Source organism: Dromaius novaehollandiae, chromosome 3 (genome assembly GCF_036370855.1).
Source record: "Dromaius novaehollandiae isolate bDroNov1 chromosome 3, bDroNov1.hap1, whole genome shotgun sequence".
Classification (NCBI taxonomy): domain Eukaryota; kingdom Metazoa; phylum Chordata; class Aves; order Casuariiformes; family Dromaiidae; genus Dromaius; species Dromaius novaehollandiae.
Window position 1 is genome coordinate 4835247 of NC_088100.1, and position 15572 is coordinate 4850818.

At 41.5% G+C, this 15572-nt stretch overlaps 1 protein-coding gene across 7 annotated transcripts in view; it reads left to right on the forward strand.

Moving 5' to 3' along the window:
• PKHD1 (PKHD1 ciliary IPT domain containing fibrocystin/polyductin) overlaps positions 1 to 15572 on the forward strand; it is a 272244-nt gene that overhangs the window by 243207 nt on the left and 13465 nt on the right. For 4 of the 7 annotated variants that reach the window (XM_064508296.1, XM_026093838.2, XM_026093839.2 and 1 more), the window contains 3 exons: positions 8930 to 9071; positions 10024 to 10111; positions 14766 to 14873. In XM_064508296.1, coding sequence (XP_064364366.1) covers positions 8930 to 9071; positions 10024 to 10111; positions 14766 to 14873 — 338 coding nt within the window. Of the gene's footprint in view, positions 1 to 8929; positions 9072 to 10023; positions 10112 to 14765; positions 14874 to 15572 lie in introns of those variants that run through there. The other 3 variants (XR_010388156.1, XR_010388155.1, XR_010388154.1) reach the window with 3 other exon arrangements.

A 15572-nucleotide genomic window follows, 5' to 3' on the forward strand; every position in this document is an offset into this window, starting at 1 on the left:
ACACAGAGGCAGGCAGAGTTAAAGGTCCAGACTTGATTAATTCTGACACCTCCTAACCTTGAAGTGCTTGGGCTTGATAACCTTCATGCAGTTTTCAGGTAGGCTGTTGTAAGTAATTGCAAAGGGTTTTAAAAAAGGAAGATGAAAAGTCATTCTATGGAGGGATCCACCTTCTCCTCCTCTTTGTAGTCAAAGGTACAGTGCCAAAATCCTGACCTCAGAGCTGCAGCTAATGCAGCACTTGAGGCTATATCTAAGTGAGCAGACCTGATTTCTCACATCTGGGTGTGTGCACAGCTGTGCCATGACACCGTAGCAAGGAAAGCCCTGGGTACCCACCTGGCCTTCTGCTCAGGAGGAAATCCTAAAACTCTGGCCAGAGAGAAGTTGTGTTGCCTGGACCTGGGAACCAGGGCCTTGGTACAGCCAAAAAGAATATTCATAGATTGTTATTCAGGATGAAGCTAGACACCAAAGGGCAATATGGCCTCATGCAGCTCTTCTTTGTTTCATCACAGTCTTCCTGATCATAATCTTTCCCATTGCCTCACTTCTTTTTCTTTCTTTCTTTCTTTCTTTTTTTTTTTTTTCTTCTTTGTTTTTTTTTTCCACTGTCTCATCCACCTATGTGAGCTGAGAGTGACGGAAGGACTCCTTCATGTTTCCAGTTCTGGTGTTTGGCAGTAGCCAGTAGGAGCAATTGTGGGAAAAGTCACATTTGGCTTCTGCATTCCAGGGCTGGAATGTGCCCAGTTTAGGTGAAAACAGCTGGTAGTTTATCTGCCACACACACCTGTAGTGAAAATGTGGAAAAGGAGATATTCTAGAACTTGTAATTTAATTAAACTTGGTCATATGTTGACAGGGACACTACAGAAGGCACTTGCTGAAGAACTATGTGCCACTCAGCTTGTTCATGTACAGAAAAGACAAACTGAATTGGAAGTAGATACAGGGAAGGACTTTTAAGATGATCATAGAGATAGAGTTTATTTTAACAAATAAGGAATAAAAGAGCTTGGCTTGTTTACCTTGGAAAAGCTAAATTGAGGGGAAATATAATCCTATCTGTGAAAACATGGTGGAAGAGTAAATATCAGAGAGGAAGAAAAACTTTGGACACTATGGAAAACGATGGCACAGGAAAAAATGGGTGTAGATATTAAGAGAGAAATTTGCATTTAAAATTAGAAGAAGGTTCCTCCTCAGAGAATAAACTGGAAGGATTTTCCAATAGGACTAGAATCCTTGAAGAGGACCACTTCCCATTTTTGTGGGAGTATATAATAAATAAATAAATAATAAATAAATACATAAATAGATAAATTTACACTGAAACGTAGAAGATTTCTAATCAGAGGAGTGGGATTCTTTAATGGGCTGTTCATAGGAGCAATGGGATAAGGGACTTAATGAGATTAAAGTTGAGACTAATATGTGCATTAACAGCGTTATGCCACAAAAAACTGTATGATCATATGGGACTCCATTTTAGGAATCAAGACAAACTCTTTTTTTGGTTCTCAATTCATAATTATTTTCACACTGGTAAACTGGGTAGCTCAGAGATCTGTCAACAAGAGGTACGTGTTCAGCATGAACTCAGAGATTCAGACACCTCTTTCTGTGATGATTGAAGGTAGTAACTGGTGGCTTGTGTGGGAAAGGGTTTGTGGGAAGTTATTCCAGGTTTTAGAGGAGAAGTTTCCTTACTGCAAAACCTTTTGTTAATTGCCTCTTCTGATGGCATTTTTAGCAGAAAAAAACAGGAACTGAGTGGGCATCAAAACTGAACCATCAGCACATTAGTGGAGTCAGAAAGGCACAGTTTTACTGGGGATGTCAACACTGCATAAGGTCTTTGGCTATGTAGATGTTAGACTCCAGGGCTGCTATTTTCACACTTTTCTTCAAACTGAATTCAGACTGGGGATGTTTAGGAGGTAGTTTGATTCCCCTGACTATCGTCAGTAGAGAAATGTAGTTCTTGCGAGGACTCCCACAGCTAGACTTCCAGGAGCTTATATAGCCTTCTTGTAGGAGGTTACTACCTTGTTCTGGGGAGGAAGGGAAAAAATTAGGCGCAATGATCTGTGAAAGTCACTAAGAATAATGGAGCACTGAACTGAGATCTCTATTCTCCCCATCTGCTGGGAAAGGTATCTAATCACAAAAGCCAAATAAGACTAAATCAGTTGAGACAGCACTGGACTTTGTCACTCCGTCAATCCTCCTGGCTACAGTAGTTGCCTTTGAATTAAAATGGACCTGCTTCTTCTTAAACTGAGCCTTATTTTTAAACTACCTTTTGTTTAATAGCTACCATACATAGTAAACCTATCTAAAAAATTCTTGTTACTCTGGAGTGTCATTTTGTGCCTCACAGCTATGAAAATTCCCCACTCTCAAAAGTGACACTCATGAATTTCAAAATTTAGGCAATGAGAATTAAAGTCATATCTCCAGTGTAACTGTGGCTGAAACTGCAGCTTGCTCAATCAATGGGCTTCCAAAAACCAGCTGGTTCCATGCAGGAAGGGAGGGAAGGGAGGAAGGAAGGAGGTAAAGAGAAAGGACAGCAGGACAGAGCAGAGGAGGAGAGTGAAGAGGAGGACTCAAGACAAGGAGTGCTAAGGCTATCTGCTAAAACACTTTGCGGGTCTACATGGGGGGAAAAAGGGATATATTGTCATTAAAGGGCTATGAGTCAGCCCATCCAGTGTGTTCCTCGTTGAAAGCCAGGGCTTTGTGTTATTATATCTCAGTTCAAAATGAAGGAGACCAGCTTAAGAGGAGCCTTTTCCAGTTCTCACATATTCCCCCAGAAGTTGTGGATGTTCAGAAACATGCAGGAGCACACCTCAAAGCCAGGAGTGTACCCATAGGCTTTCTAGGGGATTGGAATGAGATCTAGTCCCAGAGCTGGCATCTTAATGCTGTCAAACAAGATCTTCCTTTTTCATGTCACATATGTATCTGGTTTTCTGTTTAACAATTAATGGGATCTCTGATAAAAGTGACATAAGGAAAGCTATGTCTTTGATGATTTACATGGGGTGTATGCACACAGCAGAGAGGAGCTGACAGCCCCATCACTGAGGGACTGATCCTTTTCCCACTCAGCCTTATTTAAAACACAAGTACTGTCACTTCTATTAGTGGAGTGTGGCTGGTGTAAAATTAAAAGTGAGTGACAGGAGTCTCGGCTCTGAAGTCAGCCTGTTTTCCATCGTGTTGTACCCTTGACCATGGCTTAACAGGAAAAAGAGAGAAAAATTCTTTCACATGCTTTGTTAATAGGAGCCTGGTGACTAAAGGGTTAAGTGGCTTTGGGTGCTGGGTCTTTGTGGGGGTGTGTGTACGTATATCTATATATATAGATATATATAGATATATATATACACCTTAGTTTGGCTGTAGGACCAAACGCCCGCAGGCCACAGTCACATTATCATCTGGAAATTGGATAACGACAGCACAATGACAAATCCAGGTTGCTTGCAATAAGGTGCTAATCCCTTTGCTTTAATATCGGAGCAGCGTGTAATGATGTTTGGACATCACTCCAGTTTACTGACGACCCCACTGGGGCCTGCAATAGAACCGTACAACTGTCTAACAAGCCGTCAGGTGACTGCCGTCGTCAAAGCAACGGACGGTGCAATCTAATCTTCCCTTCATCCCTTCCAGCTCCCAATAAGGGCCAGATTATAGAAGTGGCCCATCAATGCTTGGTAACTCGAATCAATTAACGTTAATTCGCACAATGCTATGATGTATTGTGATCACTTTCATTTCGGAGAAGGGGGAAGAAATTGCTATAATTCACCTAAAATGAGGTTGTCTATGGTGCTGAGGTATTAATTGGGTGTCCATATTAAATGGAAAAGGAGCACGGTAGTGAAGGAAAAGTGGATGAGTGACTCTCTTGGCTGCTATTGACCTATCAGAAGAAGACAGTGCCCTTTTCCTTTGCTTTTATCTATTACAGTTTTCCCTATTGCGTGTCAAGTTGATGTATTATAAAAAATTCATTTGGTGACCTTTCACCCCCCTAGCAGATTAAACAATTTCACTGGGATGGCATCATTAACAGGGCCTTGCATTTAATGATGATTTCTCTAAAAGGCCACGGAGATTCGATTTTAAGCTAACAGATTTATTGCACTATTATAACATATCGTAAAAAACTGTACCACCTACGGTCTGGTTTTAGGATAGAAACTGTTTAAGAGTTTATGTGGAGCTTAAAGTGGTATTACCTTGGGATACGCAGCAGCAGCAAGGCTCTGACCTCCGGCGTGATGCTGTTTACATTTAATAAGAGACGTTCCTCCAACAGTAAACTTCAGGAGTGTTATGGAAGAGGCCAGACTTAGTCCTTCACCACAAGCAGGCGGCATTGTAAGTATGGGTATTTCCACCGGTCTCTAACAACTAGTGAAAGTTACTAATGAATCTGGAGGATGTTTCTCTCCTGTCTGATGGACCGGTTCTGAAGGCACCTGGCAATTGCACTTTGCCCTTGAGTGGATCCATTGGGTCCCTCCAGTCTCTGATTTATTTATTTTTTTTAAGTTGCCTTTTCCAGGCTACGGGAATCTGGACTATCTAGCTGCCACCAGCTACTTCCACTGGGCAGCTCCTTGCCTTCAGCTTTGGGTACCATAGGGATTGTAAACTACTAAATGAAAGCTGTCTGAGCAGGGGGAGAAGAATTGTTTTATGGAGGAGACATGTCTATGTGTTCCTAGAGGGCTTTGTTCATGCTGAGTTACTCTCTTTCCTTCTCTGTAAAATAGGGAAAACATGCACCCCAAGCTAGACTGGCAGCCATCTGGAGCTTGGATAGTCTCTGTTGTAGGTCCAACAGCCAGCAAATGGAGATCTGGTGGTAGTAGGGCCCGAACAGGTTAATGTCAGAATATATCATTCAGAAAGATTGGATTTTTTTGAATTAACGTATATTCCCCAAAAAAACTATTCTTTTTCAGTCTAGCTACCTTATCTGATGCTTTGAACAGGCGCAAAATATCTAGCTTCTAACCAAAACTTCTTTGCTGTCTGAAAGGAAACGCTCAAAATGCTTAGATAAATAAGCTTACCCCTCTTGTCCCATCTGACCAACACAGCGTAATTCAGTTACTTGTTTATTATCCTAGTTCACCATCAGTCCTGGCCCCCTTGTTACTTCTCTGCTGTATTAGACCTATTCCTGCTAGCTCACTGCCATCACGGCATCTAGCCTCCAGGGCAATGACTTGCAATGGTCATGGCTCCGTTCAAAGCTCCCTGTCAATGCTAGCAGCGTGCATGGCTAGAATATGTTGAATTTTGGTCTTATTGGCTCAGCCGAGGCAAAAGATGGGAGACATCATGAATGTCTGACAGCATGTGTCACATTCAGTCCCTTAGCCAAGTCCTCATAAAGAGACATGATCTCTCTCTGTATATATGTAAATATATATTATTGTTTCTTTGCTATCAGGGAAAGCTGAAACTTGCTTTCCACTGGAGTTTCTTTCCTATAGCTCTGTTTTCTTTGTATAACATGGGGAAACCTGGGGATCTGTGGAAATAAAAGTCATCCTCTGGACAGCTGTTTTGCACACACTAGGAATGAGCTCGGACTCCTAACACAACCTTCTGGATGCTCATGTACCTCTTTTCCCATCTCTGTTGCTCAGTGATAAGGTCTGCAGAGGGAGACAAAGCTCTGAACAATGGAGGAAAGAGGGCACAGGTACCTGGCGTTTGGCTGACCTCATTACCACTGGACATAAGAGCACACCTCCCACCCAGAGGTGCTGAAATCCCCATGGCCCTTCTGGTGAATCTGCACCTACTTGCCTTGTGCAAGTCCTCAGATTGCCTATCTTCTGTCTTCATTATGGCACCTTCTTCTCCACAGCCTATCTTCTCCTCACCAGCAACCACTGCCTTTTCAGTAAAAGAACAAAATAAAATACTCAGGCTTGGCCACCCGCTGCATTTGGACGTGTTATTGCTTCCCCAGGTTCTTCCCAATCTCCTTCCCCTGCCGAGGTTATGCCAATGCTGCAGCTCTAACATTGCAGACACACTCAGACAACTGTTCAGTTAGTTCCATTGGCTATGCTTATTAGTAAGTTAAATATGCCAGGGACTTTTCTCTAGTTCCAAGACCACTTGATCAGCCTGTGTCCATAATACACTCTCTCACACACCAGTTCAGGTTGGCCTCATCCAAGCTGCTCAGTGATAAGTCTCTGACTATATTAGCTCCCATACTGTTTGGATGTTGTCCTGGACTTTGCTGTTTTGCCTAGACCTAGGCTTGCCAAGGACTGACAAGCTGACAGTAGAGATGATCAAGCTTCAGTGCCAGGACCTCTTCTTTGGCACTATTTTGTTTTCTAATATTGATATATACATTGACTTTAATAGATCCTTGACACAGGCTCTGGGACTGACCTCTTTCTCCTTGAAGCCAATGGATAATAATAATATTTTATTATTATTATATGAATTTTAAATTATGTAAATTCTATTATATAAATTAAAATGGCAACCTCTTCTTGATTGCAGTAATGCTTCCTTCTCTCTGCCCAAATTATCTCCTTTTAGCTTCTCAGTCATGCCTTGATACCCTCAATAGGTCCTCTAATTTCTTTCTATGACCCATAACTTCCTTGCTACTGAATAACAGACATTTGCTCTCTTGCAAAGCCTCAGCATGTTCTGCAGAACTGTGTTGGTGCTGACTGTGCAGTGATCTCCTGGAGCCTGGCCCAGGTCCTGTTGCTGACCAAGATACCATGATATCATGATACCACTTGCTTGCCCACTGTGCCCACCTTTAGCAGAGCTGCAAGGCACTGAGCAGCTGAGCTGCTCTGCGATGAGCGCTGTCAGCAGGGAATTGCAAATCCTTCCCAGCATGACACTTCAGGGCAGTGACAAAATAGCATGCTCTTGGTGCCGAGCAGAAGGAGAAAGGCTTCCTTGCTCTGGCCCTTAATGGGCTACAGGCACTCCTGCCCGTTCCCACTTCCCAGTAGCAAAACAATGCCAGGCAAGCCCATTTTCCTCCCGGCACAAATCAACAGGGGAGCAGCAGGCTGCTTTTCTCTCCTTCCTCCTGACACTGATACTCACTTGCAGGGACATAACTCATTGTGCGCAGGGTTGCACCCTAAGGCAGGGGCTCCTTCACAGCAAGAAGCAGAGTGGACCATGTGGAATATAAATACCATGTTCTGTGCTGTGTTAGCTGGATTTAGATCACCTGTAAACAAACATTAATTTTTAAATGTGCATGTGGGATTTATTTTTTTCATTTCGTTTGTTGTTGCTTGCTTTAGGGAGTGGGAATGGCTACTTCCTACAACTGGATTTAGCTGTAGGTTTCCTTTAAATGAGCGATAGGCACTATTTACAGTGTAGGGCCTGGGCTGTGAAGTCAGGGCATTGCATGCCAAATTTTTCCTGTTAGCTGACAGTTTAAAGAAGTTGGGGAGAGAAAAAACTGTTTTTTTGGCCTACATAAGCCATGCCAAGATTCACCTGACCTTGTCTGGACTCGGTTGGATCCAGAGAGCTCACCGAAAGTGCAGATCTCTGCCATAAAAACACAGCGATGTGGCGTGTTGTGCCTGCAGTGAATTTAAGTCACAGCACTGAATGCCCAGTTATGGAAGGAGACAGAAAAGAGCACTGCAGAATGACCTGGTGCCTTTGCCATGAATTTCTAATATACTGTTGCTTTTCAGAATTAACAACTCATAAGAAAGAAAAAGAACCAAGAGAAGAACTGAGACTTTTTGTTTAAATTATTGTGCTGGTTCTTTAGACCACAGGTGTCCTTAAAACCTTTAGTCAGTCTTCCCTGTGTCCGTGGTTTGAGCCAATATTCCCCATCAGCTGCAGTATGAGCAGGATCTGTTTTGTAATGCACAGTAACACCCTGAAAAGTAACCCGAAGTTAAACCAAAGGAAATTGGTGCTCAGTAAATCTGTTTGTAAACACCTTTAAGCAAACACTAGAGACATGAATGAATAGCTTTCCTACTTTCATTTCAAGACAATATCACTGCAATTGTAGATTAGAAGTATATATATGTATAAAAGAGATATTAAATGACAGAAAGCACTGGGAGAGGGAATGAAATGATATAGGCTCAGAATAAAGTGTTGATTCTTTATTCAAATGCAAAAGCCCTCTCCCGGGATGCTTGAATTTAAATTTCAGTCTTGAAAAGCCAGTGTCTTTTAATCTGGGGTCCGTATACTGCTATATTTGAATATGTGGACTTCGCAGATAATGAAGTGTATGACAGGATAAAGATCTGCAGTAAAAGCCTGTGACTTAAAGTCCTGTGCTTGTGTAGAGGAACTGAAACTTTGTTTTTTCAAGAGCTCGAAGATATCCATTGGAAATCTTTCAGTTGGACATGAAGCATTTGTATCCTTCAATTATCAGTGCACTAGAATGAAGACTTTGGGGATAAGGCATTGGGTTTCTGAACACATAAAATCTGTCTGTGCCCCATGCTTACTGTGTGTGATACTGGGGAAATAACTTATTTTGTTCATTCCTCAGTTTTCCATTTGTAAACGGGATAGGAACAAAGGGGTCTTTTATTAGTTAGGAATTGTTACCTCCTTGCCTGTTTCATATTTCTGTACATACTGAGCTCATGCAAAGTTTCAAAATATCATCATAAGGTAAATTAGTAGTCATTTAGTACAGTGCTCCTTCCTACTCACAACAAACGCTTGAGTATTGCCACCTGCACTAAAAAGGCAGAAAATCTTGTGAACAGAAAGTAATGTGCAGTTATGAGACATAGGTAAGGTGTGAATTATTTCAGGAATTGACATCAGGTGTTTCCATAGCATTAATTTTCTGATATTTGTTTTTTTTTTTTTTTTAACCTTTCTTTACAAGTGAAAGAAATGGAAGCAGACAAAACTCTGGAACTTGCTTGTATGTGAGGCCCTATAACATCTCTGTTTGGGTGCAGCCCTCGGATGGAGAAATGGAGAAACAGCTTCCTGTACAGCCGCAAATCATTTTCCTGGATAGGAAGGTAGGATTTGCCCCTCTGTGTATGGACACTTGGGCATCCATGTGGTGTGATTTAGCTCTACCAGGGGTACGAACACAGGTCCTGGAAGCAGTGGACCAAGTCTGATGAGTCCTTAGCAGGACTTTTTAACTGGGGAGTGGCTGGACCGGTTTTACAACTCTGAAACACAAAACTTTCTGCTTCTGTCCATTTGCCTTCTGGGGTGGGATTTGATTCCCTGAACATAGGCATCTTGTTGTGTTTTGGGCTGTGGCCAAAACAGCTGGTCCTCCAGCTCCTGCAGAAAGGTAAGGGTTTTCTATAAGCCAAGAGTCTCATTTCCCAACTTGGGTGGTGTCAGCCATTATTGGGTATCTGAAATGGCACACAAAGCCTTCATTGAGGCAACTGACTCCTACGTTGAATTTTATACCCTTTCCAGACGCATGTTTGAGTTTTTTCTACTAGACATGAGAGCTAGCAACTCCCTCAAAAAAATAACTGAAAGCTGGGCTCCTCATATATGCATGGACTAGGTCCTGCATGCCTATTATAGCTATGATATTTAGGTATCAAAAATTTTTTTTTTCAATGAGTGTATAAAAAACTTAAATCTGCAGCTTAACTAAATAGACAGACTGAATCCACTCAGTTTCCTTGAACTTTGATGCCACGATGTCGAAATTAGGTGCTTCTCGTAAGCGATGTGAATGTGACCCTGGGTATTTAAAGTGAAGCACCAAACCTTGCCAAACCTGGCTGAAATAGAGTGAAGTTGCCAGAATTGGTTCCTCTGATTTTAAGCTCATCTCAGAGAGTGACAGTGAGCTTTGTTTTGTTGTTTGTAACACATAACACGTAGATGCAAACTGCCCTTCCATTGGGCATTAATGGGTGATTATAATTGTTTAAAACCATCCAAACTTTCTTTCCTCTTGGTGAATTTTTTTTTCTCTTTTGTTCTTTTTCCCAGGGTAAGAGAGTTGACAAACTGGGGCTGCCCTCAGAGCCCTGGGTTGTATCAGCTCACCTCAAGGGCTCCTCGGAAGCTGTGCTAAAAGGTTGGGACATGTTTTCTTACATCAAGGGTTATAGCAATGCAGCTACGAGTAATTATGGTGATAAATTTAAGAGTTCTCCCTGGGAAAGGTCGGGCTTGAAGGTGATCTTTGGACTAAAAAAAAGAAGGTTGAATTAGAAGGAGTTTGGTGAATTGCCTGGTCATATGCTAGAGAAAGAGAAGTTTATACAAGGTGTTTCCATATTCTGACAGCACAGAGACTATATCCAGTAGTTCATCTTGAAAATGTGTATCTCAGATCAAAAAGGCAAAGAATGGAGGATTAGAAATCCTAATATCTGATTTTCAGTTCATGTTAATTGGGGTAATTTCCTTAGAGCCAATGACAATCTGTTTGTCCCAGCAAATGATCTGGCCAAGTACAGACAGAAATAACTGCCTATTGTTTTTAATTAGCATACTTCAATGTGGAAATGTTTTTCATGAGGGATTTAAATGCTTCCCTTCTGGTCCTCATTTATCAAAAGACCTGAACTCATGATTAACTCTAAGCATGTGAGTATTTCCCTTGAGGTTATTGAGACTGTGCACATGCTTAAATATAGATCGTTTTTTAAGCACAGTGCTGAATTGAAAACCTGAGGATGATCATGTGCTTGTAAACTGGAAAGTGGAAATGAAATTAATTATAAACAAAGCATCCCAGTTTCCGTTGTTCAGATCTTTAAACGTCAGCAAACAGGGCACACAGTGAAAAGTTAGGTTTTCTATTATAAATAAGGCATTTTTGCACAGTAAGGTTATTTCTATGTTAAATTCGACTTGAAAAGGTAGCATTTGGGGAAGGTAAGTGGTGCTCATGCTCTAGATTAGGAATTCTCACCCTTTTAGCTTATGCTTCTGTTAATTATAAATTCTTCCTGCCCCATTGTACTTCCAGGTTTACAAGTTAGAAAATCATTCAGGTCTTTTTTGTTGTTTTTAATGCATTCTCTGGGAGGTACACCTCAAAGGCTTAGAAATGTGAGTCTAGGTGAATGACAGGTTATTGGACCAGCTATCATCATCAGCTGGGAAAATCTTGTGGCCTGTATCATGTAAGAGAGAATTTAGGTGACCACAAAATGCAATCTGATTTTTAGGATCTGTTCAAAGGCTGTTCCAGATCCTCATCTTGGCACTGTAAATTTCAAGCCAATTGCATTTATACAAGTTTAGTGACCCCACAGAAATACTTTGAGACAGAGTCTGTTGGTCAGACATTTCTCTTATGGTAATTGTACGGTGACTATACTAATTTCCTGCCGTGAATAGAACAGGGTGCTCTGATGGTGACGTTTCGACTGTTTTTCATCCTAGTGGCTAGAAAACAACAATTTGGCAGCTTGAAATCCTAGAACCTTTTTTTTTTCCTGTTGATTGTGTGTATGTCTTATAAAAAAACTGATTTGAAGAGACTAACTTTTCTCTGACTTTTGCAATGAAAATGAAATAAAGTGCTAAGTAAAGGAAAGAAGGAAGGAAGGAAAGGAGAGAGAGAGGAAGGAAGGAAGTGTGGATGGGGAGAAGGGGAGAGAAAGGGAGGGAGGGAGGAGGGAGAGAGAGAAAAAGAAAAAAGAAGGAAGAAAGAAAGAAAAGTCATGGAAGAGAAATGCACTTCACATTCTTTAAAAGATACATGCATCAAATTAATAGTCAATAAACTCCAGCAAAGAATGAACTGCGTTGTACAGATGTTCTGCATGTAATAGTTTGCTGCAGTTTTTCCTTTGACAAACGTCCTTATTGCACTCGTCTTTTGAAGCATATGAAAGCAGCATTTAATCGAAATGGGTCCCGTCTAGCATAGTGAGGCTGCTTCATCTGACAGCAGCCAAACTGCCTCATGGAAAGTAGTTTAGCTCCAAATTAGCTCGCTTCTGCGTTAAATACCAGCTTGCCTGAGAGATCTTTGTGAAGATTCCCATATATATCTATAATATTCTGAGATTTGAAGCATATGTGCCTGAAAGCTGAGATAGTCTCTGTTGAGAAGTACAGTACAGTACTACAGACTTCATCATAGACTAGAAATGACAATTATAAATATTTGAACGCAGCTGACAAGACCCTCCATAAAAGTGGTATTACAGTAAGCATCGGAGCCAAGAAAACTCTTGGTAGTCAAAGCAGGTTTGCTGTTGTGAAAAGGGTCACATGCTCAGTAGATAAATGGATGAGCCAGGATCAGAATGGAGCAATTAGAGAAATATAGATTCCCATATCTTCAGAAAGTCTTTCCACAGTATAAATTACTGCCTATTTATATATTATATTATATATCCTATCATATAATGCATACCTGGAGACCCACAATGAATTTGGGGGTTTGTTGTGCTAGATGCTTACGCGCATAGAGAGAGATATATAAGTAGTCAAAAATAACTGGTAAATTAAACAGTACCAGGTCATGGACAGGGGAACTGTAACTTTTTTATCTCTGTTATTAGATTTTTAAAATGTAGCCCACTTTTGGCCCAGGACAGCTAGACTTCTCACCAACCATTTCTGGGCATGGCTCTGAAGGCAACACATCAACGAACAGTTCTCAGTAGGCAATCTGCATGCAGCAGTGCCGTTTGGAGGCTGTAGGAATTTAAGAGCAGAGCTTAAGACCACAGCATGCCAGCCACTTCAGCACCAGAGAACAGATCCTGGCACTGATTAGTTCTTTGCCTTGGATTACCCCACAGGTAGAAATGTTTTCATGCTCCGTTAAATGTCTAGCAGCCTAAAGGGAGCAGAAGATCTTGCATTCTGCCTCCCTTACTCATGAGGATACAGGTCAAGGTGGGAGAGCATAGTGATAGGGTGATGACTGCAGGTTACCTCTAAAGGCCTCTCTCCAGCTTTTAGGCAGCAGTGAAGCGAATGCAATGCATTTGCCCCATGCTCCCGGGTCCAACTCAATGCTTTCCTCCTGCCCTTCTAGCACAAAGTTCAGATCAGTCCAACAGTGTTTGGTGACCATTGCTGAAGTGTTGGGCTAATGGGAGAAGGGTTTTACACTGAGGCCCAGGAAAGCGTAGCAATGCTGTACTTTTCCTCACAAGGCTCTACACTGCATCTGGCATGTAAGGAAGCTTCCAAATACTCACATCTGATATCCTTGATACTTCACAAATTTATGCCAGTAGAATCACTAGTAAAGTTACAACAAGGAAAATCTAGCTCACCCTGAGCTAGGTGCCATAGACACTTCTGGGAAGAGAGGAGGATAACTGATGTAAGAAGATAAGCATTGATATGTGAAAAAGTCTTGTAATCTGTCCTACTATCAGAAGCCTTGTCCACACCTCCTGAACAGTCCTATGCATTTGTGGTTATAAAAACACTGGCTAAAGGTATCTCACAAAGGTGTTTGTTATTTCACCAGTTTGCTCAGTATCCTGAGTATGGGGATGGAAGCAATGTCCTCCTCACATTTGAACTTTATGTACCTTCACCTGTACTGCTTAACTGCCAAGACATCTGCTTCATGAAGAAAATAATTATTACATGTTGTCTTTGAGCAAGCAAGAGAGTCTGTGTTTGTGATCACTGGATGGAGTCCAGCATCCTAGGAAGTACTAACTTCTTACCCCCACCTGAACCAACACTTGGAAAGTTTGTCAGTCTTGAGGATTTTGCCCCTTTCATTCTAAGAGCCTGAATGAAGCACAGACCTGGTCAGCATTACTCAAAGACCAAGACTTGGCTGGTGCTCAAAGATACACATAGTAAAACAGAGATCCAGTTGCAAAATCAATTATAAATTATAGAAAGAGCCTGCTAAAATAAATAAATAAAAAACACAGGGTAAAGTGATGGAGAATCTGGGTCCCAGATTTTATTTTAATGCTCTCCATGGAGACTTCCCCATCATGTTTCTAGCTGAGATAAAGTCTCTCCTGTATGATCACAGAATAGTCACCACAGATATTTTTCATGGCCAGATCCCTTTTATAGCTTCTGACAGGGATGGAGAACAGTTCAAAACTATTTAGCAGTAGGACTGGAGGTGATATGCCCAAAGGTTGAGGTGAAACATTTGCAAATCAGAAAGGAGTTAAAACAGTCATTGTTTTTCCTTTAACTGCTGTAGCTGGCTTTTAAAGACCATTCCTTCAGTACAGCAAATATTAAGTATCTCACTAACACTCCCCTAAATACTTTTTGTTTCCCTGGTGACATTCTTAGTCACACAAGACATGAGCCAAATCAAAAAATGAGTATTGGGAACTTTCTAAAGCATCTGTATAGCTCCCATTACCTCCACCTGATCCCCTTAATGTCTTTATTCATGTTACACACACCCCTGCAATATGGATATGTGCAATAAACCTCATTTCACAAAAAGCTTGGAGAATCAAGATTCAGAGACTTAGATCATCCTCCCCATCAAGAATTTGGTACCCAAGTACCTTTGAAGACCTGGCCCCATGTGAAATTCCTGGAATAGGAAAGTTTGCAATTAGAAAGGACACTGGATTCAGGCCTTCCCAAGTCCAGTTAAAGTCACAAGGACTCTCCCGGTTTGTTCATTTTCTCTGACAAGTTCAGGAGTGTGGTTAGGTCATGCCTATCTGGAAGCTGTTGTTTTCTTTTTTGATTTTTTTTAATTTAATTTAATTTAATTTTTTACTTTTTATTTATTTTTTTTTATTACTCTGTAGGGCTCACTGAAGTACAAGTCATAGAGGGACGTGCACGCTTTACCAACCTGGCTGTCTCCAGTGCAGGCACAAACTGGAACCTCATATTCACTGTCACATCACCTCCAGGTAGGTCTATTTTCTGCATTTTGTTTTATTTGGTAACTGAACACAGAACCCTACAGGAGATGGACATTGTGTGGCCTGATTTATATAGAGAGCTAAGCTTTGCTTGAACGAGTGGAGCCATGCCAAACCTCTAAACAGCCTGACTTCTTTTTCATGTCCAAGCTGGCATCACCCTGGCAATCAGTGAGCTAGGTGATTCCCATGCCACTGATTCAAGATCCTAAACATTAAGATGGGTTAAGGGAAAGGTGCCTCTTTCTTCCTGCGTTATCTAGCTATGAACCCCCTTTGGGAATTAGGTACTTAGGCCTCCTAAGCAACTAGGGTAATTTTTTACCTATAAATTGAATCCCACGATTCCCTGTGGAAGGGAATTTTTTCCTACTGTGTTCAGTAATTGTCCCACATTTGTGCTCCCAGTGCACAAATTTTGTACTGCCTTTCACCTATCATTTGTCTGCACCCATCTGTCTTTCTGAGTGTGACATGCTTTGGGCCATACAGACATTTGGGCTCTGCAGGACTATCCCTGCTGGTTTACAGATGTGATGTTGGGACCTCCATAACTGTGCAGCTTGCAAGAGGCAACCTGTTAATGGTGAAGCAGCAGGTGTGCTTATTCCTCCTTAAAAGTACCAGCTGAGAGGAACATTGGCACCTTGGGGTATAAGGCAACACTTGAACTCTGGCTTTTAAAAT